This window comes from Pelodiscus sinensis, chromosome 3 (genome assembly GCF_049634645.1).
Source record: "Pelodiscus sinensis isolate JC-2024 chromosome 3, ASM4963464v1, whole genome shotgun sequence".
NCBI classification, from domain to species: Eukaryota; Metazoa; Chordata; order Testudines; family Trionychidae; genus Pelodiscus; species Pelodiscus sinensis.
In genome coordinates, this window is record NC_134713.1 from 88,496,987 (window position 1) to 88,523,237 (window position 26,251).

Here is a 26,251-nt window from a genome sequence, read left to right on the forward strand (position 1 = left end):
ATAGTTATAGTCAGAAGCAGTGCAAACATGTCATACATCAACCCTGCCCTAACTACCTAAGGTGCTTGTCACTGTAGTATCTGAGGGTATGTCTACACTACAACCCTAGTTCGAACTAGGGTGGTAATGTAGGCAACCGGAGTTGCAAATGAAGCCCGGGATTTGAATTTCCCGGGCTTCATTTGCATAAAGCTGCGTGTCGCCATTTTTAAATGTCCGCTAGTGCGGACTCCGTGCCGCGCGGCTACACGCGGCACGGACTAGGTAGTTCAGACTAGGCTTCCTAGTCTGAACTACCGTTTCACGAGGAGTAACGGTAGTTTGGACTAGGAAGCCTAGTTCGAACTACCTAATCCGTGCCGCGTGTAGCCGCGCGGCACGGAGTCCGCACTAGTGGACATTTAAAAATGGCGGCGCCCGGCTTTATGCAAATGAAGCCTGGGAAATTCAAATCCCAGGCTTCATTTGCAACTCCGGTTGCCTACTTTACCACCCTAGTTCGAACTAGGGTGGCAGTGTAGACATACCCTGAGTGTTTCACACTCTTTAACGTATTTAACCTCACAACACACCTGCGCCATTATCCCAACTTTACAGATGAGAAACAGAGGAACAGAAAAGCTAAGGGGCTTTCTCATGGTCACACAGGAAGTCTGGCAGTGTATAAATACTTTAACCAACGTTTTCCAACTCTTAGACTATTATCTATACATTGGGTCATCCAGCCTTCCTGCCAGGACCACATTAAAGACCAAAAAAGGAAAGCAGCGTCCAGCCCCATGTAGTTTTTGGCTTTCCAACTGAGAATGTGGACACCCAGTCACCATATGCTCTGTACGATGTCTGTGATTAGAGGAAATTAGGTATGAAGTCTTTAAAACAAATCAGCCTACAGACAACAAATCTAATAGGTAGTCTAGAGTCATTTTCTAGGTATGAACCAAGCAGCACAGTTGAAAGAACTATAGTGCATTGAAAAAGTTAGAGCTTCTAGCTTACATACAGCTGCACTCAGTGCTTTCATTCCCCTCTTGTGTGTAGTGAGGGTGATAGTCACAGTAGTGAAGGGCATTCAGGCAAAATATAGTGTAAAAGACGACAGGAAGGTGTGTCCAAAGTCTCTCCACGAGATGCGTGTACAAGAAATGTAAATGTAGCTGAACCAGGCATGTTACATCTACACTACTGATGGCCATTGACACTTTTTGCTGGGACATTACAGTGGGCCCCTATCCAAGGAGAGAGAACAGGGCTTGGGCAAGGGATACTATCAGCTTCTACCTTCTATGATGTGAATTCTTCATAGCAGAGGCCTGAAATCCAGTCTGGCCAATCCCTATAAAGACATCGGCCCCAATGACAGCAACCATATTCTAGAGGCATGTAATCATAACAACAGATGGCAGTAGTTCGTCAGCCCCACATTTCTGTGACAGCACAAGAACATGCATCAGGCATACACCATGCAGTCAGATCACACAGGCAGAACACCAACTGCATTATAATGGCATTTGCACTTCTCAGTCTAACAACCACTATGACTTTCTCACTCACACCCTTAGGGCCTTGTCAGAACCAGTACCAGTTCCCAGTGTCATCATCTTGAGCTGCTGAAACTGCCATTCTGAGCATTTGTCCTTGCTTTGTGATGACTTTCTCTGCATCACTGTCCTTATCTGGGTGGTGGAGGCAGGAGAGGACTGATGAGCTCCTCCCATAACTGGCTATTGCCAGCAGTTTTAAGGAAGACAACTGACTGTTTCAAATTCAGCCCTATTTTGAATTAACCTTTTCATTCATGCAATCTTACTAATGGAAAGGGGATAACCAGTGCTATGCTATGGAGCCTGTAGCAAGATTATGGATTGATGTAACTAGGTTCACATTCTGTTTGCCTGTCTCTGTTTCTGCCTAGAGAAAATTCCCCTGTTGTGTCACAACTCACATAGCAACACCATTAGACTCTGCAGTTGATCCATTTGAGTCTAAGTTCACATGCAGTTTCATCCATCTTTGCAAATTCACTAGCTCAAAACATTTAGTTTTGTAAATAAGGAATTTCCTTGGCTGCATATTTCCCGCTTGTAAATTTGTGACTGTCCACATTTCAAGAATAAACTTCCTTCCCAAAGCCTATACATATATCCCACCTGAATTGATACTGCATTTGGAAACATTACAACATTGAACCTCCCAAGAAAAGGAACCTGAAGTGGGGTTAACTAACAAAAAACAACTTTTAGCTACTGGTGTTGTTATGATTGAATCCAACAGTACAACAGCGAATTTTCACAGCTCATTACAAAGGCATCTTTTAGAGCTGTATGTTTCTGTAATTGTTTTCCTCTATTTATACAAATGAGAGAGAATTGTTTTTTTAAAAAAAACAGTCACTTGGTACAGTGGATTGTGTAGGGGTTTAAACTGAATGCTCCCATTGAAGGCAATGGGAATTTTGCAGCTAAAATGATGCACAATGCTTGGTAAATTTACTACAGTTTTTAGAGGAGATAGGGTGAATGAAGATCCTGTGACATCTTTTTTACCATGTGGGCCTTGATTCTACTTGATGCTTAGCATAATGCTCCTAATCCAGCAAAACACTAATTTTAACTTCAGTGGAACCACTCACATGCTTAAAGTTATCAATGTGCTCAAATATTTTGCTAGATGTGATCAGTGTTCCCTCTAAGCTATGCACCAGCACAGCCCCACAGCTGCTTCCGCAACCCCACCCAGTCAGGTAGCTCCGTGCTTGGAGCCCTGAGCCCCTGGCTTGGAGGCAGGGGAGCTTATTAAGCAGCTGCGGGGCTGTGCTTAGAGGGAACACTGGAAAGCTCAGCCTCTATACCTCAAGTGCTTGGTGAGTTTCAAGGTTATTACACTGCATCTATTGAATCAAGCTTTGAGCTGACCTCCCGACCATTTTATTGGTAGAACGTGCAGATTTGCTTGTGTAGTCTTTAAAGAACTAACATATGGAAGTGATGACTTGCAAGGTGAACCACTTACAAAAATGCAAGTAAATAAGAGGAAAAGCAAGGATACTTTTCTTTCATCGCTAAAATAAGGATTTCCATTCTGCATGTGCAGAGATGCAGGATATATGCAGTGTCCCACTCTTAGCACACATAGCATGAATTTCTGCAAGCTTTGGGTCTTGAATCTGTATTGGTTCTGTGTAGTTCCTTATTTTGTAGTTTAAACTAAGGCTGGCATTGTGATGTCACCAGTAATACGAGCAGTACTATTATTTTCTTTCCTTCAGATGACAAGCCTTTGTATGGAACTTGCAAGTAACGGGTGAAATACCTGTCAGATATTAGTGGGGTTACCTTCTTGATCATTGCATTTGACAATAAGAATTAGTTTTCTTTAAAGCAATTAATGTAGATGAGTGGTTTTCAGCCTGCAGTCTGTGGACTGCTGGGAATCCACAAACTGTGTCTCAGATTTACAAAGGGGTCTACATCTTTCTTTGAAATTCTTTAAGGTTTCAAAATGAAAATTAAAAAAGGTGGAAAATGAGTGATTTAGATCTACAGGAAGATTCCCTATTCTCTGACATGAAGCAATCTATTTTGAATTGAAGGGTCCTGTTGAATTGAAGGGTCTGCTCCTATGAAGAAAGATATGCACATGCTTAAATGCTTCGCAAGATTTGGCTTTGCTGAGTATATTAAATAACTGAGTTAGCTGATATTGGCTCTTAACCTTAAAATCATATCTAGAAACCAGTTGAAAAAAACTTTATATATGCAAAAAAGTCAATATAGCAAACTGAAGTTTCAGAAGTTGCTTAAATGTTGCAAGATCCCATTCCACCGATTTTGTGTAGCTCACAAAGCCACCTTTAAGAAAAATATGTACTATGTAAAAATAAATGTCCCCAGTGACATAAATGCACCCTCCCCAGACCTCCATCCTTGTGGGTACTCTTGTATACAGTTTAACCTTTTGGGAACACGTGGGAGTTACAGCAAGGAATTCTGAGATTTAGCAAGGTAGCTTTTTCCACACACTTACTTCACAGAGTGTAAAAGACCTACAGATCTGGAGTAAAATAACTTAACTCCTATACAAATAGCCTGTGCCCCCCACCACTCTTAGAGCTCCAACAGTTTTTCATCAGTTCTTTCACAGTCCCCAGACCCTCTAGTTCTCATGTTCAACCTTCAGGATTGTCCTGTCTTCACCTACAACATGTTCTGTTTAGCTTGCCTAGGTTAAATGTTCCATATAACTCAGAAAACATATCCCTTTGAGTATCTAGAACCTCTTGGAGTCTTTCTTTTAAAAAACACCTTTTATAACGTATTTTCTGTTCCTGTGTTCTTCTAGTGATTTTCTGCTGCTCTAACTCTGTGTACAGGCTAGATGCACTAGTTTTTCCTAAGATGGGGCTCTTCCATTGTTCTAAGGTGCTCCAATTGGATTGGGAGGCTATATAGGTTAATGACTCTCCATTGTTCTGTCTAGATACCTGACACAGTCCTCTGTCAACATCTGTTGAAATTTCCGTCTACCATCCAGGCAAAGAGAAAATAGGAAAGGGATAGTAAAGTGTCACAACCAAGGTGGTACTCAGAAAACAAAGTACAGTTTGATCTAGATATAGGCATATATTGACCCTCATAGTTTTCCATTGATTAGTGACAGTTGCAGTTCTCAAGACAAACAAACAAAAATAAAAATGTAATAAATAAAATGCAGCTATTAGTTTATTCAAAATACAAGGCTCCCAAGGGAGCTGGGATGTCAGGATCTTTGAAACTGAAGTATCTGTAATTTATTGATTTAAGATGTTTTATTCAGGTACAGGAGCAGGAAAATTTGGCCTAGTCTCAATATATTGCAAGCTATTTTTCAATTAAAAAGAATGACTTTTGGGCAGAGATGGTAAATTTCATCATAAAATTTTATTACAGTGTTATAAGCCCCTGAATATAAGGAATGGAAAGATTGTAACAGCCTGACACTACTGTAAGTAGTGTATCTATAGAGTTGCAAACAGGGTCATTATAATAAAAGAAGTGAGCAATGTATTTCATTGATTATGTTGATGAAGGTAAAGTAATGTACCAAAATTCAATTAGCATTCACAGTTGCGTTTCTATGGGGATTATTTTTAATGTTGCCTTTAAAATGAAAATCCATACATTTCCTGGTCACGAACTATTTCTAAGGAAGCTTTTTTATTTTTATTATTTTACAGTTTTAGGACTATAATTTGTATAATGCAGAAAGGAAATAAACCTGTACTTGTTGTTTTTAAAACATGCTCAAGAGCAAATAGTGCTAATTAAAGTTACAGAAAATATGGATTTAAATAGGTATGGTGAAGGAATTTGTTTCTTTGCTTGACTTTTTTTTAGAAGGTTATATATCACTTTTGAAAAAAAATTAGGCTTCTTGGGATAGATATCTTAGCAATCTCAAAGTATTTTCCTAAACAGATGATTAATTTATTTTTTCCATATCTCAGTCAGTGTACTACTTGTATATTACCTCTGTATATAGAGTGCATTTTTGTACATGTATAATTATATGGAACATTATGTGGTTATATAGATCATTTTATTGAGAATGCAGTTTAGGGATTTTTATAAGCATACCACATCCCTTATTAAGCACTCATCAATATACAATAAATAGCTCTCTACAGGCTCCATTTTTATTTTCTTCCTTTGGAAAATAATAGGAAGCAATCATATTTTTCAACAAACTACTTTGTATTAAGCATCAAGTTCAGTAGTTCTCCTGGGTGCTGTTAAATAGTCTGTCATAATGGCTGGTTTAGTGTTTGAAAAATCAGCTGGTGAAGTTACAGTGCTGATATAATGTTGTGTGCACATATGTGTATGCATGAATGTATATCAGATCTTTGGTACTTCTTTAATGCTTCCATGGGAGAGTTTATGAACTTGGAAAGTTTGTTAAGTAAACAATCAGGATGGCTTGGTGCAGAAAAGCAAAAAGAAAATAACCCCCTTCAAAATTTAAGCATTTATTTAATAAAGTAAATAACTTTTTTTGCACGAGTCGGTGATTATTCTAACTAGTTTAATCACATTGAAAGCAGGAAACTAAGGTGTTCTGTTAGAGCTGCAGCATTCTTTTTGCCTTCAATGTCATGTCGTAATCCCCTTGTAACAGATCATGAAGGCGTAACATACTATCCTTTGATAACTTCATTCCTTTTAATATGGTCTTATGGAAATCTGTCTGAGCTATTGCCATTACTTAATTGGACAAATTTGCATACAAAAATTGATAGATGACTGTAGGCTACGCCTTTCTGTTCTTATTACATTACAAAAAAAGTCAGTGATTAGGAACACATTTAATGAAATCCTTAATTTATAGGCAATCTTTTTATAGAATTTTGTTTTATATTGATATTCATTAGCTCACAGACACTTACCTTCCTCCCCCTCTCCCCCCCCCCCCCCCACATTCCCCTTCTGTTCTGAAATGTGATTTGTCCTTTTCATATGTGTTCATTTTTTTAAATTGTATCCTTTGGTATATATGGTTGTGACTATTTTCTTCCACTATTTGATCTGAGGAAGTGGGTATGGCCCATGAAAGCGCATCATCTAATAAACCAACTTGTTAGTCTTTAAAGTGCTACATAGTCCTGCATTTTGCTTCAGCTACACCAGACTAACACGGCTACATTTCTATCAATATACTTTATATGATCCATGAACTTTGGATATGGACAAATATTTCTGCAATAATTAAGCTAGTTGTACTGATGTCCGGACATCTTTTTAAGGGTTGCTTTTGGAATTACAGCTGCTCCCTGAGTTACTACCACCTCCACTTATGACCATCAGCACTTACGACCAAAGCGGTCATAAATGCAGATCCGAGTTACGAACGGCAATCTGCACTTACGAACAGCACGATCGCCATGTAACTCTATGGGATCTGAGTTATGATCACTTCAATTCACGGACCAAGTGTTGGTCTGTAATGTGTTTGTAACTCGGGGAGCGGCTGTAAGGATTTACTATTTTTACTAGGCAAATTTTGTGTAGGTCAGTTACTCAAACCTACATGTTTTCTTTTTTTCTTTATGTGTGTGTGTGTGCATGTGACCTATTTTACTGATTCTTGGCAATGAGTGTCACATATCTCTTGTACCGGAAAATGGTACCCAAAAGTGTGAACTCTCTTTGGGCACATCTATACTTACCAGAAGATAAAAGTTCTGGAAGTTGCTCTTCTGGCGTTTGCTCTAGTGGGTCTAGTATAGACCCATAAATTGGTGCTGAAAGCAGCTCCTAACAGCATCTAATACTTCTCCTTTTGCAAGGAGTAAGGGAAGCCGACTGTAGCAAAAACTCCCATCAGCTTCCTGCAGTGGGGATACCCCCAAGACTCGGCTTAAGCTAAGCTGACTCCTGCTACACATTTTGTGGAGTTGGAATTGGGTACCTTAAGATGACCTTCCTAGTCTAGTGTAGACCAGGACTTCCAGTATGTTTGTTGCTGTTTAGAATGTTGAGAATGCTTGAGATAGAGAAATATTTAACTCTTATGAAATTAAGAGGATCTACCTTCGCTTTGAGCTGGTAATAGTTTCTTTATGCATAGCTTGCATCCTGCCCCTGAGAAAATACAGTCTACCACTTAGAGCAGCCAATGTGTTCCATTTTCCACCTTCCTACTGCTTTCTGAGTAATCATGGCTAAGTCTCATGACCTCTCCTTATCTTAGTTTCCCCATCAGCAATAATCCTTTAAAAAGTGTTTTGGGATATTTAGCTAAAAGCACTATAAAAATGCAAACTATTATTTAATATTATCATTACCTGAAGACATTAACTAATCTGAGGACATTTATCTGGCTATCCAGAATATTGAGAGTTTTCATAATTAATAATTGTTCTTTGAGTGCTTGCTCATGTCAATTCTACCATGTACACAGTACCCAGAAAGTTATCTCCTAGCAGCAAAAATAGCATGTGATCATGTAAATAAATGTAGTATCACAGTGCAAACAAAAAAGGGTGCCAAATTCAAGGTCATTCAGCAAGCCAAAATTCTTGCATTTCTGAATTTTGAGTGCTTGTATTTGCAACCTTAACATGTCTTTTTACAAACATTCACTATGGAAAATTTAAACCTAAGCAATGGAACTGTGGCAAAATTATAAACAATTGAAAACAGAGAAGTGCTGAACAACTTTAACCACTGGTGACACTTCCACCTCTGCCTATAAATAATAGTGTATATGTTACCATTGGTGGCTTAAGTCTATTTTATTTTAGTTCTGTTCCTTTTGTTTTGGCAGTTCTTTGATAACGTCCTTCTTAGTCTGTCTTATATATGTCTGCCTGGCAATGGTCTGTCAGATGTAATTTGTGAAATCCAAAAGTATTATATCATTTAGGGAAATTTTCACTCTGTATACATGAAGGATTAACTTGGGGGTGTTTTCTGGCAGCTAGAGCTAGTAAAATAGGCACTGACAGCCTGACTTGCTCAATTTCCTTCCCTGGAGCAGAAGCTATGTAGATGCTGTCATCTTCTCTGAAGGTGCAGTTTTTCGTGCTGACTGAAGCTTTATTTTAGCAAGAAAGACGTAGGGAAAGTCTGGAAGATCTGTTTGTCTGCTTTCTGCACCTGGTATTTTAGATTGCCACTGATTAAATTGCAACCTGTTTTTCCTCCCACAGATTTTCCCTAGGTTTAACAGAGTCTTAGCTTTAATTTAAATACTCAATCTGGAACCAACTTGCCAGTCTCAGGAAAAACTTGTAGACTCTGAAAAGTGTACATATCCACTAGAAAGCAATCACTTCAATTAATCACGTAAGTTAAAATTAACATTATTACCTAGCATTATTCTGATACTGCTGTAAAAACAGTAGTCTCTACTAAAAAAAGACAGTATTTGCTAATAATTAAATTACCATTCTAGCTATAGGGGAAAGTTGTGGTATTTCAGGTGTTAACACAACTGATAGTGTTTAATGGAGACCACCATAAAAATGGTGTCACATCTGGTCTAATACCACAAATGGTAAAACAGCCTGGAAAGTACATTTGCATTTTTGCATCTGTTTACTTTAACATGGAATGAAACGTGATTTTATGTAAAGAAAGTTCTTTCTTCCTGTTAGTATCTGTAATTATGTAATATTTGAAAACCTCAAAGAACTACACATAAAATAAGTCTCCCAAAACCTTGGTACTGTGCATAGAGAACTCTGAAAGGGCCTTTACCACAGTCACTTGTGGGATGTGAAATTCTAAAAGGACAGAGAAAGCTGGAAGTGAGATGCTCAGGTAATAGCAGCAACTGAGGTTTTAGCTGTGAAAATGCTTTGAGAAAGGAAAATCTCCCGCTCCCAAAGATTCCGAATGGATAACAGTAGAACAGCACATAACTGCTTGAGAAGAAAGGCTTGATATAGTAGAGAAACCAAAGAATGAATAGATATATAAATGAGGAGAAAGAGAGTAAATGTCACAGGAACAGAACAGATAATAGTCTTTTGCTACCACATAAATGCTGAGGCCAGAGGGTGAAGCAGGAGACATTTCAAAACAGGCAGCATTGATCCTGTGATAACAGTCCATTACCATGATTTTATTTCCATGAAACTGATTGATACAGATGTAATCATTTTGTCTGATAGCTGTGGGTGCAATTGAATGGTATTTACTCACTGTGTGCCTGCTGCTAATATGATATGCCCACTTGGAACTCCCATTGACATCACTGCATCATTGTTAACATGCCAGGTTATAATCTGATGAGAGAACAAAAGCGGGACGAACTTGTTAGAGACAAGCACATGTTCAGAAGCACACTTCTAAAAATGCACATTCTATTTTTTTTTGGAGATTCTAGCTGCAGCCAGAAATGTAATACTTTTAAAACTGTGCTATCAGCAAATCTTGGTCAAGTGTCTAGCAGTCTAATAAGCTATAAATATTGACACTACACAGGAATGTAAAACAGTGAATCTACAAGTTTATTAAGAAATGGTTGCAAATTAAAAGACATCCTCAGATGGTGTAAATCAATATATATCTATTAATTCAATCAGCTACATCAATTTATACTTCCTGAGGATTTAGCCCTAAAATTGGCAGCTGTTTTGTTATTGTCTGAAGAGTTATATAAGCTAAACATCTTCTACTAAATACAAGCCTATAATGAACAAAAATTCAATCAATGGAAAATTATGCATCAAAATTATGATATTTTATATGCATGTTAACTCAATTTAATAAATAATATACAGTGTATTAATCATCACGGCCTTCCCACCACTTTGGATGTATGCTAATTGTGGCATAAAGGAGAACAGTGGTAAGACCATACATATACCATATAAATGTGACCCAAAGACCTTTGTAGCTATATAGGTCTTCACAAAGTCATTCTATTAAAAGTAAGTTTTAATGAAGCTTAGGGACATGAGTTACTTTTCATCTTAAAGAGATTTCATTTCCTAGTTTATTTTATTCAAGTAATTGATGGCACATTTACAAGAAAATAGACAAAGTTAAGTGTTTCGGTTAGTGCTCCTTTATCATAGAATCATAGAACCATAGAGCTGGAAGAGACCTCAGAAGGTCATCTAGGCAGGACCAATCCCAACTAAATCAAACTTTAAAATGGTTTTATACTCTAAAGTAGTTTTCCTACCTTCTTCTTAAAGGATTACATAAGAGAAAAATACAGGCAGTCCCCGACTTACGCGGATCCGACTTATGTCGGATCCGCACTTACGAACGGGGCTTTCTCTCCCCGGAGCTCACAGGCAGCGGTCAGCCACCTCGACCTCCAGGGCGAGAAAAGCTGCTCCCGGTGCCCCTGGTCTGCTGGGGACCATCTCCAGCAGACCAGGGGCACCACGAGCAAAGCCGCAGCCTCGGCGCGGTCCCGCGCTTCTGAGGCTTTGCTCTGGCAAAGCCTCAGAAGCGCGGGACGCGGCTGCGGCTTTGCTCGTGGTGTCCCTGGTCTGCTGGAGACGGTCCCCAGCAGACCAGGGGCACTGCGAGCAAAGCCTCAGAAGCGCGGGACCCCGCCGTGGCTGCGGATTTGCTCCCGGTGCCCCTGGTCTGCTGGGGACCATCTCCAGCAGACCAGGGGCACCGGGAGCAAAGCGGGTCCCGCGCCAGAGCAAAGCCTCAGAGGCGAGGCACCCCGCCGCTGCGGCTTTGCTCCCCGTGTCCCTGGTCTGTTATGGGGGGGCGCAGCTAGTGTGCCCCCCCCCAGCAGACCAGGCTTTTGTTGTGGACCCTGGGGCAGAGCAGCTGGGGCGCTGCCGGTTGGTCCCGCAGCGCCGCTCTGGGCACTACTGGACCAACCCGGCAGCACCCCAGCTGCTCTGCCCCAGGCGTCCTGATTCAGCCGCTGCTGGTCAGTTTCAGCAGCGGCTGAATCAGGACGCCTGGGGCAGAGCAGCTGGGGTGCTGCTGGGTAGGTCCAGTAGCGCCGAGGAGCGGCGCTACTGGAGCAACCCAGCAGCACCCCAGTTGCTCTGCCCCATGCGTCCCCAAGTCAGCCGTTGCTGAAACTGACCAGCGCTGACTACAGGAAGCCCGAGGCACAGTTGCTCTGCCCCGGGCTTCCTGGAATCAGCAGCTGATCAGTTTCAGCAGCAGCTGACTTGGGGTTCTTAAGTTTAATCTGTATGTAAGTCAGAACTGGCGGTCAGTTTCAGCAACGGCTTAATCTGGACGCCAGTTCCGACTTACATACAGATTCAACTTAAGAACAAACCTATAGTCCCTATCTTGTACGTAACCCGGGGACTGCCTGTATAGGGAAGCTGTGTGGTGTGCACAGGTCAGGGATTCTGGAACTCATGGTTTCTAATCTTAGTTTTGCTTTTGACTCTTTGGATTAAATTCTAAACTATTTTACAGCAGCGTAACCAGGAGGATTTCTGTTGATGTCCATAGGTATAATCTTAGCCCCAGTGAGGCCAATGATGAAAGTTTAAACTTAGCATAAATGAAGAGAATCATATTCACTGTGTTGCCTTAAGAAATCTTCTACCTTGTCTTGGCCTGATTCCTGGCCACTTCTATACATTTTGTTTAGCCATGACCTCTGCAAAGAGGGTTACATGACAATGAAAGGTACAAGGCCACAGGGAATCAGGCCTCCTGTGTGTTATTTTCTCATGTGTAAAATGGGAATAATATTTAGCAGCTACACTGGGGCGTTATACATGATAAAGGAAAGTGTATGAGTGATATTAATTAAAGAAGAGGTGAATAGTTTTATTTAGCAGTTTCATTCTCTGGAGGATATACAGAGGGGAATTTAATGTAAGCATATACATTAATTTAAAGTTAGTCTCCTTCAAACCAATGGATGGATGCCAAACTCTACCTGCTTGACAGGTCACAAAATGTATTGCACTTTCACAAAAGAAAGTGATAGTTAAATCACAGCCTAGAGTTTGAACCACTCTGCTTGGTATGTTTTGGTGCTAGTATATTATAGAAAGTTAAAGGCATTGCTTGTATTCAATGTGTAAATTTATTAGTGATGGAAATAAAAGACTAACAGCATTGACTTGAGCATAGTGCAAGTATTCTCTTCTCAAGCTTCTTCACTCATATGCTCGATGAAAGCGTGGCTGCATAATTCCAGTGAAGTCAGTGGAATAATGCTTGCTTACTGAAGAGTTGTATTTGGCCTAATTGTATAGATATATCACTCCTTTAACACATTTTCCCCCAGCCCTATAATGTACACCATATACCATGGGAGAAAAAAATATAAACAGAAGCTCTTTTGTAATCACTATTTATTAATGGGTGATAACACCATTTACAATAAAACTCCAATAGTCCGGCATCCAATAGTCCGGCACTCCTGATAGTCCAGCATCAAAATGGCAAGAGCCTAGTGAGTGAGTTTCGGCAAAAAATGAATCACAAGGTAACAGCGGCAGCAGCTGAACTGAACCTTTTTGTAAGCGGCAGCTTACAAAAAGGGTAAAAAAGGCTTAAAAAACCTAAAACATTACAGTATACTGTATACAGTATGTACAATAAAAAGGGTTCAGAACACTTTATATACAGTATATAATGTATACAATATGTATATAACTATCTTATAGTACCTCCTGATAGTCTGGCATATTTAATAATCCGGCACCACCTAAGTCCCATAGGTTCCGGATTATCGGAAGTCTACTGTAGTTGCAAAATAAATCTGTTTAGAGCAGATATTGGAAAATATACTTTGTTCCTGAAAAAAAAAAAGTAAATTGGTGATATATCACAGTCCATCTAGCGAACAGTCATATAGGGATTAGTTTGTGTGATTTTCAAATAGGGATAGAGGACAGTAGTAAAATACCTTGGGCTGATCTACAGATATAATCTACAGGGATTTTTTTTAAAAAAAGACTTGGCAATCAGAACATTAAGAAAGCCACTAAATAACTGTACTGGGTAATTATTTTTATGAATCTCAGAAAGAAGTCCTTTCTGACAGGGATTTTAACAGTGTCTGGAGATTTTCTGTTCAATTTGGTGTGGAATTTTAATAAGGGCACTAGTCAGAAACTCACATTTCCACTGTGATGGTATCAATGACTATCCAAGACGAACTATTGATTGAAAATTTTCCAACCTTTTTTTTTCAATTTCCCCTTTCCAATAACAGGAATATTATTCAAGTGCTAAAGCAGACTCACTATAAGTGACTTTTGCAGTTACCTAATATCTCAGCTTATTTGCAAGGCTATCCTATGTGAAAACCATTGCCTCTTATACATATTTAGGAAGATGTGCACACATGTGGACTACGAAAAAGTGAACTCATAGGCCATGGGTATACTAGGAAACTATTTCAAAATTACTAAATTCAACATAAGAATTCTTAATTTAACAAATTCGAACTAACGTGTCCACACCATTGGGAAGCCTCAAAATTAGTCCAAGGCAGGCAACAGAACAAGAAGTAAGGGTCTCAAGTTGCTGTGGGAGCAATCTAGATTGGATATTAGGAAAAACTATTTCAGTAGGAGGGTGGCAAAGCACTGGAATGGGTTACATAAGGAAGTGGTAGAATCTCCATCCTTAGAGGTTTTCAAGGTTTAACAAAGCCCTTGCTGGAATGATTTCATAGAATCATAGAACACTAGAACTGGAAGGAACCTCGAGAGGTCATTGAGTCCAGTCCCTTGCCCTCATGGCAGGACCAAGCACCGTCTAGACCATCCCTGATAGGTGTCTATCTAACCTGTTCTTAAATATCTTCAGAAATGGAGATTCCCCAACTTCTCTGGGCAATTGATTCCAGTGTTTAACCACCTGGACAATTAGGAAGTTTTTCCTAATGTCCAACCTAAACCTCCCTTGCTGTATTTTAAGCCCATTGCTTCTTGTCCTAAGTTGGTTCTATTTTGACCAGAGGATTGGACTATATGACCTCCTGAAGTCTCTTTTAACCCTACTCTTTTAGGGTATGTCTACACTACCCTCCTAGTTCAAACTAGGAGGGTAATGTAGGCATACCGCACTTGCAAATGAAGCCCGGGATTTGAATTTTCCGGGCTTCATTTGCATAAGCGGGGAGCCGCCATTTTTAAAACCCCGCTGGTTCGAACCCCATGCAGCGTGGCTACACGGGGCACGAACTAGGTAGTTCGAACTAGGCTTCCTAGTTCGAACTACTGTTACTCCTCATTTCACGAGGAGTAACGGTAGTTCGAACTAGGAAGCCTAATTCGAACTACCTAGTTCGTGCCCCGTGTAGCCGCGCTGCACGGGGTCCGAACCAGCGGGGTTTTAAAAATGGCGGCTCCCCGCTTATGCAAATGAAGCCCGGGAAATTCAAATCCCGGGCTTCATTTGCAAGTGCGGTATGCCTACATTACCCCGCTAGTTCGAACTAGCGGGTTAGTATAGACATACCCTTAGTGATATTATGATTCTAAGTCTAAAATCTAGATTGTGAGTTATGATTTTATTTGATATGTAATCATTTGTTTCCATTACTTCCACTTAAATTTCTGTACTTTGTTAAATAAACTTACTAGTCACATGCAAGGCATTATTTTTAGGTCTCTGGGCTATCAGACTTTCACAAGAAATCCTCATAAAGAACATCATTCTGTAGCTCTGACCCACAGAAATCTAAGGAAAGCAGAAGCTGCTGAATATGTTGTATCATACAACAGTTGGTTTTATGCTGTGGTAACACATTTCTAGGCTACCATTTTTCAAAAACAGAGAAGTAGGTAACTAATTATAATTGTATGATATCAAAAGAACTTCATAGGTGTAGTTCTTAAATTTCTGTTCTTCAGGTGAATGGACAGGTATTGAAGACAGATTTTGTAATAAGCAAACTACTAGTATGTACCAATCACATCATTGATTTAGAAGGGCAATTCTGGAAATTAAATTGTCCATGTGGATGGAGAGGATACTATTTATTGAAGTAACTGATATCTTTGCTTGAGCATTGTTCAATGTGCATCTGAGAATAATTACTTTATATGATTCTTTATTAATAATACAGTAAGTAGCACATTTAAGTATTGGAATGCATGTCTCAATAATGTACAGACAGTATGTAATTTATTTTATCTCTGGTTAAAAACAGCAACCTTTGTAATGGTTCTCTTATGCACCAAGGCGTCTCTCTGTCTTTGGATATTGCACTTTGCCCTCAGCAGCATACCGGGAAAGACTAACTAATGGTTGTGTCTGTCAGTGAGCTGTTTATATTTGTGCATATGCAAGTATAGTATTGCTGTGCTTCTATGCCCAGGTATTGTTTTATTCTGGTCTCAATTACATACATATCCAATTTTAAAGCATTATTATGAACTGTCAATACAATATTTATTATTTTACTTTAAAGAGGTTAACATAGACTGCAAAGGTGGGATCCAAATGGAATGTAGGGAGTGTGAGGCCTCAATCGAATGCCTGTGGGGTCACCAAATAGCAGTCTAACGTTTTGCACCACTGTGCTGCAAAGCTAATTAGGAAAAATGCATATGGTACCTCTCAAACAGAGGCTACCTCTGTTGCCCCATTAGCATCAGCTAAGTAGTAGCCAACTGCTGACTGGTCAGCTCCTAACATAAATCGTCCTGTTCTTGTCACACCCCTTTTTTTCTAAGCAGTTAGCTTCTAAGCCTGCTGCTGACTTGGCATCACCCCTCTCCCCCCTCCCCTCCCTCGCCCTGTTTTTGCCACTTTGTCTGGTTCCTACCATTTGTTCCTAATTCTTCATCCTGATACTAGTTATTGACTTTGGCTTTGACTCCTGGAGTGGCTTCTATATATGATTCCAGTTTGACTCTTGGAATTACTTTGGTCGCTGACTCATTGGCATGACTCCTGACCCTGACTGTGCTCTGGGTTTTGACCATTAGGTTAGATAGCCCATATACAGGGAGAGTCAATGGAATTGCCAGGCATGTGGCAAGTTGGAAAGATGTGGTGCTTTGGGGGGAAGAGGAAGAGTGGGGAGTGGGGATTTTGTAACTCAGAGTGGTGTAGCACACAGGGACTTAGGTGCCCGAGTCTGAAGTTTACATGCCTAAATTGTTTTGTGGCTTAAACCTCAAATAACTAATGGAAGAAGCATGAATTCCTAAGAGAAAATCTCTAACTAGAACCATAGGTGCTGGAGCTAAGGATGCTGCAACACCCAGGGCTTAAACAGAATAACAACAGAAATATGAAAGGATTTCTGTCTTCAGCACCCCCCACTGTAACACATAGTGGAAATTTGTGTGAACTAATATATATAGCGAGAGCGTGTGAGAGTGAAATGTGACATTAAACCATGAGTTTGCCTTATGTTTGAAAATCTGGTAAGAAATATGGTGTTATTGAATAAATAGGTTAGCTGAACTGAACAGTGCCCAGCTCTTCTGTATAAAGAAATATGAAGTATATGTCACTTTCGGGTGGAAAAATAGGTAGTATTTAGGCAGAATGAAAAAAAAGTACGGTAGCAAACTTTATTTGCTGAATGGCAAAGAAAGATCACAAAGGTATCAGAGGTTTTCATAGTCAGGTATGTAATTGCTGATCTGACTAAAATATGACACAATAAAAAAATTGTAGTATATCCTGGTCAAAAAGATAATGGAAACTCTGAAATTTTTCAGCAATACTTTTTTCCCATATCTATGCCCAATGTAATCTTTTCTATGCTTCTGTGTCATATTATACCGTAAAGAAGAGTTGTATGAATTTTGTTTATTTATTTTAAGATGCTCTGCATACAAATAATGTAGGCCTTATAGGTGGTGCTATTCAACAATACAAGTTGAAAGTAAATGTTAGCTTATTGGTTTAAAATATTTTCAAAATTAAAACTAAGGTGACCTAAGTCCATCACTCTTTGGTTCTAGAGTGGGCACAAGTAAAGAATGTTCACAATTGAAGAAAAAAAGTGCATGGTCCAGATAAGATCCAAAAATTCAACATAGATATGGTTCATACAGTTGCTTGCAGAGCAAGCAAACTCGAACTAAAGGAACTGCAAGATATTTTTCATATGATTCTTTTGCTGGCAACCATGCACATGATGCTTAAAAGATAAAATTTGTCTCTACTCCTCAGTACATTAGAGAGCCAATTGCTTTTCTCTTGCTGTCTGTGTATGAATTCCTAATGCACCATCATCACAGTAACTGAGCACAATATAAAAATTAGTAGAACCATTAGAGTGCTGTCTTATTTGACTCTAGGCTGTGCCTAGAGAGGCTTATCCTTCTTCAGGATCTGTTTTTGGATGGTTATTACAAACTAACAGGTGAGGTCAGTCATTGACCAGACAAAGTAATTTTGTGTAAATTACACTTATAGGAAAGTTCAAGAAATTAAATATACGTAATAGAATTTTTTAATAATGTGCTTGAAAACGGAAGAAAAAGAACAGTTTTAAATGTGTAGAATTTCAACTTCAAACATTATTTATTTTATTGAATAATTACCATACATAGTAAATTGGAATCAGAAACTGGTAAAGCTTCCATTACTCTTTCCATTACTAATTTGAATTATTTTGTGATTTAACAGTGAAAAATTTCTTGATACTAAAATGACAGTTGAATAGATGACTTGATTTTAATTTTGTTAGGAAATACTTTTTATGAACTCTAATCATAACAGTCATGACTTTTTTTCTGATGATAAACAAAATAAATTATTTCAATCTTTCACCCAGCATATTCTGGTATAAACAGTAATGCGTTCAGCTAATTGAAATGGCAGGACTATTTATGCAAAATTTGGCATCTGAAGTTAATAGTGAAATATGACTTTATTTTGCAAAAACAAATTGACAAACAAACTCTTCAAAATATATAATAGATAGATACAGTCAGCCATTCAACAATCTTCTTTTCGGAATAAATTCTCACACTGAGGTGAGTCTTGTTTTTTGCTATCACGGTGATCAACCCATTTTAGCTTGATCTTTCCTATCAGGGATCCCACAGCTATGGACTCTCCATCAAAAATGCTCTGTTCATGTTCTTAGTATTTGTTTTATTGTAGTACTCCAGAACACCATTGTGTTAGGCAGCATGCATATGCACAGAATAAGAGCCATCCTCCCCTGAATTTACAATTCAAATATACAAGACAGACAAAAGGCATGCAGCACATGTAACATACAAGAAGCATGAACAGTGTGGTGAGTTTGCTTGCAAATTTCATGTTATATGCAAAATACCTTTGCTGATTTGTTTCTTTTTTTAAAGTGAATATTGTGATGGGCTTATCTGAAAACAGAGACAAGAAAGGTAGAACAAGCCTGTGATCAGGTGTCTACCCCACACCTGAACAAGGGTTTAATAAAATCTGTGAGCTCAGTTAACCTCCAGGTGCAACACAGTGGGTGATGTCAGATTTCATTTATTATTAAACCCAGCTGGGTCTTGTTTATAAGAGGAGGTCTATGAGAAGAGGTTAATTAGGGAGTTCCTGCTCATTGAGATGGGCTTGGGGACAGGGAACAGAAGAAAGCCCCAGAGATGGAAAGAATTTCTGAGATGAGCCTGGGAAAGAGGGCAGGACTGAGAGACAGGGAAAGAGTTGGGAGGAAATGTGGAGGAGCCAGAGGTTTGAACCTGAAGACAGGCTGCAATGAGCATAGACTGGAGGGAAACAGCACATGGTGGGGCTTGGAGGAAGGAAGTGGCCCATGGAAACAGAAGTGTACCCAGGAGTAGAACTAGCTGCTTAATACAAGGGCCCTGTGCTGGAATGCAGAGAAGAGGATGGGAGTGGATTTCCCTCCTAGCCCTAAGAAGTGGTTGTACAAGTCTGATGTAAGGACTACTGATTCTAAAGGAGGGGTAGAAGGATCTCTTGTATTGGGACACTTTTGGACTTCTACATATACTCTTCTTTCCCCAGAAGAGGTGGGATTAAACTGTGATTGACCAGAGGGCCAAGTAGCAAAAAGGGAGCCATCACAGGGCCAGAGCAACTGTTGGTGGGAGTGATGAGTGGAAAAACCTACTATTTCACACGAGCTACAAGGGAGCATGCAAGTGGTGAGTCCCTTCTTCCATACGGAGCCACTACAGGGAGGGGTTGAGGGAAAAAAGGTAGAAAGCTTGTCAGCTGAAGAAGCCCTCTCAGTGGGAGTTTTCTCAGAAAGGTGCTGTGAGAAATGGAGGTAGGTTGTATCATATTGCTTTCTCCTTTGCTATTCTCAGATGAACATGTACAAAAGCATTTTTTAAACTTTCTGATAGGGATGGAACTCAAGTCAGGACACTACCCCAGATGACCATTCTGATTATCCTATCTGTTGCACAGGCACTGTTTGGGCCTCAAGTGATTGCATGAAGTAAAAGCAACTGTTCAGCGATTGCAAGACTAAATGCTTGCTTACAGCAGCCACTGTATCCTGCCTTGTAGTCACTTGCTTGCCTCATATTCAGAGTTGTAGAATACAACTCAGCTTGTACTCAGAGGGGATAATCTCTGTGCCAATATGGAAGGCAAGGCAAGAAACTTGCATTCCTGCACAAGTTCATCTGCAGTAATATCAGTTCTCTGGGCAGCAGCGTGACTGCGTGTTCCTTCCCTTTGCTAGGCAGAAGGATGCCACAAAGGGTACTGTGGACTCCATCTCTGTACATGCTGACCCCTGGAACCATCATGCCAGGAGCAGCAATGACACCCTCCCACACTGAAGAAAGTCTGTCTAGTGCTGTTCTGCAAAGCCCCCTGCATAGGAATTAAAGCTATAACATAGCCCAAAGTGTGTCCATGCTAACATCTGAGTTGCTACAAACCATAGCCCTTTGGAGAAAATAAAACTAGATTAAAGCTGCTCAAGCTGCACTGAGTTAAAGTGTACACAGATGAATGAGAGACATTAGGGACATTGCACTAAGGCCCAGCATGCATTACTCATAATTAGGAAAGTGCGCATGAGAGAATAGAATGCTAATCACAAAAACCTGAAGCACCAAGCCTGATATGCATGTCAGTGATGGACAACTACTGTGCTGAAGTACCTAGGGGACAGTCCTCTAAAAAGCTACCAATAAAACAATCTTTGAAATGATGCTACTATCAACCTGTGGAGGAAGAGTATTGCGGGCTCCATGTCCCCACTGCATTCCTGTGGAACTCCCAAGTCTAAAGACTGGTTGGATCTTTTTTGTAGCATTAATCTAAAGGAAGTAGGCCTCTTACAGATGCTCTGACATCCATTCAAACACTCTTGCCAAAAATAGGATTTAAAAAATGAGGTAGTAATACATTGGGATCCTACTTCAGGAAAGCATTAATTGCTTCCTCTTTGAATTGAGAAAAGAATTTGTATTTGTTTATAAACCATTGAATAAGGAAGGAAGGAACCCCTTGAGGTGCAATCATCTTTGTTCCAGGGCAGTCTGAGTAACAAAATCTGGGATAATAGAAAAAAACATAAACTCAACCTCCATTAGCAACTTGCTAACTATCTTCTTTTACTTACCAACAAGTCTGAATCAGTCCATAATAGAGATTGGGAGAGATTTTATGATAAGACTATAAAGATTATAAAGTGATAAAACTGTAAACCTTCAGGGCTGCTGGGTAGTCAAATGAGGAGATTTGAAATTGAGATGGTTTAATGAAGCTTTGTTGGACTGAAAGAAAACAGGCACTAAGCAGATCAGACCGCCTGTTTGGGGTTTTCAGTTGGTGAAATCTTGAGGCTAATAGTAATAGACTGTAAATGAAAAATAACTGTTTTATTATGTATAGATCTCATAATGCCAGGGGAAAAATGTCATGTCACTGTAGAGTTTATCCACTTTCCCCTTCTGTCTCGGACAGCCTAGTCATTCATGTATATGTAACATGAGTGAGTTCCAGTTACTTTTGAGTATTTTAATATTTGCATTTTCTGGTTCTAGAATGTGTAGAGATGTATCTTTAATGTTTTTGTAAGTTTTGTATTTTAATGTTTTTTTCTTTGTTTTGGTAGTCAAGAAATGAGGGAAGCTTTGAGCAAATGGAACAAAATAGAAAGTCTGTGCTTTTAAACATCTAACTTCTTACAAGCTCAATAAAGCAGGCCTAAGGCCCAGTCCTGCAAGCAGACTCACACAAGCAAACTTCAGTGCTTATGTGGTATCCTAATGACTTCAATGAACCTTTCTAAAGCCACAAAGGCACAGAGCTATTTTGATTTTAAAAGCCATCTTCTCTCCTCTCTGCTTCTTTCTTAAGGGTCTGTTTTCCCCTTGAAAATGTTGAGAATAAAGGGTAAGAGGAGTTCTATTCAACACTGAAATGTTTTTTGTTCCAACTTCTCTCTTCTCCCACAATAGGTCTTTGTTTTGGCAACCTGGGTCTTTTTAGATAACTAGGAAAATGGCATTGTCTAGGCTGGGTTATTGCCATTTATATTCCAGTGACTAGAGGAAATGGTTGATTCAATAACTGTAGAACTGCCATCTCATCTACAGACAACATATGCCATTTGCACATTTAGCTCCATGTTCATTGCTTAAATTCATAGCCAAATTATCCTTGTAACTGAGATCAAGTATAAAGAACCTTGTGTTGCTGTCACATCATTGTATAAGCCTGTTAACATTTGTCCATTGGTGACTCATCCTTTGTGTTTGTGAAAATAGGCATTCTCTCCCTTTCTCCTTCCCTTACATCTTGCTTTTGCTGTTGTTTGTTTCCATCTCTTGGTGTTAATGACCCCTGGTCTCCTATGCTTGTGTATTTTTATATAATTCTCAGTGTTAAAGGGGCTTAGGTACAAACAACTAAAGGATAAATCCCACCACCCTTCCTGTGGTATTCAGAATTTCTTTTGTTTTCTCTGAGCTTGCTTTTGAAGTCCAAATGTAGCTCTCTGAGAGACACTGTTGCATTGCCATCTTTTAGAGTTTTAATTGGTATTATACCTCCTTGACCTACAGAACAGGGGGTCATTTTCCAAAGCAGGAAAATTATGTACTTCTAGTTCTGCAGCAACATCACACTTTTGAGCCTATCCTTTAAATGAGTTCTGTAGAAAGTACTTTTGAATTACAATATATTGAACTAATAGTGTCCACATTAGTGTGTTATTTCTATGCCACTGTTAACACAGTAGTTCAAATCCCATAATTAAAGTCAGTGTAGTACAATATTCATCTCCTATTTAGATCGAAACCATTTCACCTCCTTTCTGAAATACTGTAATTGGAGAAATTATATTTGCTCTATTTTTATGAGTTAAAATACAGCTTTGGGCATAGTAAGAAAATTAGAGATAAAATAAAAAAAGACTTAAAGATAAAGGCAAAGATAAGTCAAACCACCCAACATAATATTTAGGGAACGTCAAGCAAATTCTTTGTGTGTGGTGGCGGGGAGATAGTTGTTTTTTGAGAGTGTAGAGGAAATTCATGCTGGTCAGCACTTCCCTCACCCTTCCAGTTCTGTTTAATGGGAAGCAGAAAGGAAAAGTATTGGCTAAATGCACCAGTTCTTGGTGGATGTAGGTAGATAGAGAAGACTTACTGGTACTTTAAACTCTACATGGAGAGTGGTGTCAGTGAGAGAACAAACTAAACACTAGAATCTCTCTTTAAAAGAGTTTTAATAAGAAAAATGCTCTATTTGAAATGAGCGTGTATTATGATTTCAGTAAGAAAATTTGGCTCGGGGGAGGAGAGAGTGAAAAGTGACTGTAGGCAGCACATCTTTAATACTGAGGATGGCTGCCTGAAAACATAAACTTCTCACATCCACATACATTGTATCAGGACATGTTTTTCAAAGTCCTGCTGAAAGCCTACTGATCAATAATATTTTGTGGTTTTTGTTCCCCTAAAGTCCAACTTGCTGTGTTCAGTTAATTAACTGAGAATCTCAACTTCAATTAAATAAAAAAAGCAATTTCTGGCCCTCATGATTGTGAAGAAAAGCATGAAAACATAACCCCCAAGGAATCTACTACCAGAGGGCATATATATATTCTTTTTAAAAGCATGATATTTTATAATCTTGTCCTTTTTTAGGCCAATTTAATGATTCTTGAGACCTGAGTCATGATTTTTTTTTTTACACAAAAAATGTTTGGGATTGACAATACTACTTTCCACACTCCCATCACCTTCCTGAATCAGAGGAGGAGGTCAGCTTTCCAGACTATCTCCACAAGGAAGAATGCCAAGTACCTACTTCTGTTTCTATTTCTCAGAAAAACAGGGCTCCTGGCCTTGGGCTTGCAGGCTTGAGAGAGTTGGCCACTGGCACAAAAGCCAACAAACTCCACCTTCCAACTGGCCAGCAGTGAGTCATTTGCACTGGTGTTTGTGTATAAGTGCAACCCTGGAAGACTATGTTATCCTTGCGTAATTTTAATCAGGTAACGAAGGCTAAAAATAACCACCCTGTTTGTGAAAGGAGAGGCAAGGTGGGAAAGATACAGACTCCCACACAGTAAGAAAAAAAAATAAAGGTAGAATTCACTGAATAACAATTGAATTTGAGATGTTGGGAAATTAGTATTCGCTTCAGCGAGAGAAGGAGAAAAGCCCAAAAGTAACTCCAGATTTTACTTGCATATACAACTGCTTCTCCTCCCACACGCTGAGCACTAATAGCTGAAGCACATCCCGACCAGAATTCTCAGACACACATAGGGGTCAGACAGTTCCCTGGAGCTCTCTCCTATTGCAAACCATTAAGTGAACAGAAGAAATACCACAAAGAACAGAGCTATAGTTCATCCAGTAAACACATTATGTCTCCTGTTGAGACGGCATCTTCCTGTACCAGCTCAGAAACACTTTGAGCTGGAAAATGGTTTGTGTCTGCAGAAATTAAATACTTGTGAAAAACACATAGACATTTGGCAGATACCAGGCTGGTGGTGTAAGTTTAACATAAACAAAAAACACTGGGCAATGAATCTGTATGACTCTTTTTCATTTTGCTATGTTTTGCCTAATTTTGAACCTATTCAAATACCATCGCTGGAAAAGTGCTGCTGCACTAAATATTGGCTGTCAAAACAGGAGAGGAGGCAGGCAGGGGAAAAAAAATCAATGAAACATGGGACACAGTAAAAAAAAACAAATGTAGAGCTGTTGTGGAAAAAGAGGAGGAGAACAGTCTAATAAAATAGTGTTGTCTTTTTTCTTGACATGAATGTAACCTCTTCTGAGTGGTAGCAGATGTCTGGGGCCTTGCAGATTTCATTTCCCGTGAAGGAGACATCAGTGATACAGCCTGTAACTTGTTTCGTTTATACATGCAGCATAGTGCTGAAACGTATATGGTCAAACAGCATGCAATGCACTTTGTTTTTCCCAGGAATCTCAGCAAAGCGCCAATGCTGGGTTCTCAGGCAGTAACTCTGCTTAAAGAATTTTGATTCAAGTCAGAGAAAACTCCTCCCACTCATGCAGCTCCTTCTATCCAGAACATTGTATATCATAAGATTGCTTTCACAATTAAAAACTTGCTGGCATGCTAAGAATATGGAAGACTGGGTAACAAGATGACCTGGTGATGCCTAGATAGTAACAATTGTTATAGCACAATATATACTGTCTGTTTACTTGCATGAAGATTTTTGGTTTGAGTATGTGGTTTCTTTCCTCACTAATATTTCAGATGTTACTCTAAAGATTAGGGTTGCCAATTTTTGAATCCCACAAAACCAAATCCTCTTGCTCCGCCCACCATCCTATCCCTTCTCAGGCTCTGGTCTCATACTCCACTCTCCTCCCCCAATATTCAATCTCCTCCACCCTCATTCCCTTTCATGGGGCTTGAGTTAGGGGGAAGGAGGGGATGAAGGCGCTAGCTGGTGGTTCATTCTCCAGGACAGGACTGGGAATGAGGGGTTTGGAGAGCAGCAAAGGGAATCAGAGCTGGAGCAGGGAGGGCCATAGAGACATACTGACCACTTCCAGGAGTCCTGCAGCTCTGCTGACTGGAGCCACGAGTCCCTTTCCAACCAGTTTCCAACTGAAAATTAGAACCTGGTAGCCCTACTTAAGATCAGTTTTTGTTTTGTTTTAGTTCAATTTACTTTTAACTTGGGGGGGGGTAGGTGGATGTATGTACTCAATACTTGAACAATTAATACATTTTGAACTGACACTAGTTATTTACAAACCTATTGCCCCCCCCCTTCCAAAGTTTTCCATTTCTGTACAATCCAGCTCTCATAAGTTTAATTTTTTTAAGTGGTGGGGGGTTGTTTTGTACTTCAAAGGATGCTCAGGTAGTGATTACCAGTTTTTTTCTCCACAACCAAGATAGCTAGTCGCTTGATACTTTTGCCTTTCTTTTATGTCAATGACATTCTTGTGTAATAAATTGTCTCCAAGAACTGGGAATTCGATTAAAAAATACACATTTTTGTGACAAAATTGAGAATTGGCAAAAAAAAAATTAGACACAATTACTATGTGTGAGAAGCCTGTTGAAGGATAATGTGCTGTTTGTAGTTTAAGGGAATTTGTTTAAAAACCAAAAAAGTCTTTTGCCATTGATAAATTAATTTTCTTCAACAGTAGTTTCCGGAATAGAAACTTTTAGTAAAAGTACTGCATTGCCTAATGCTCCATTGATTATTTCTCCTTGAAATACAAAACCAAAACAAGAAAAATAAGGCTCTGTGCAAAGAGAATGAACACTTGAACTGCATCACGTCTGTTCAGTTCCCAGGAATATCATTGCTGATCTAGATACAAAACCATCCTCCTGTAAGGTATGAAGACTAAAAACATCATCTAAAATATTGCAAACCC

General features: G+C 39.4%; 1 protein-coding gene across 5 annotated transcripts in view; it reads left to right on the forward strand.

The window, feature by feature from the left end:
- NKAIN2 (sodium/potassium transporting ATPase interacting 2) overlaps nucleotides 1-26,251 on the forward strand; it is a 762,798-nt gene that overhangs the window by 234,097 nt on the left and 502,450 nt on the right. Inside the window, exon 1 of one of the 5 annotated variants that reach the window (XM_075924075.1) lies at nucleotides 18,959-19,531. The exons of the other annotated variants lie outside the window; for them this stretch is intronic. Within the exon in view, the coding sequence (XP_075780190.1) occupies nucleotides 19,523-19,531 (9 nt within the window). The 5' untranslated portion in view covers nucleotides 18,959-19,522. Of the gene's footprint in view, nucleotides 1-18,958; nucleotides 19,532-26,251 lie in introns of those variants that run through there. 5 annotated transcript variants of the gene reach the window in all.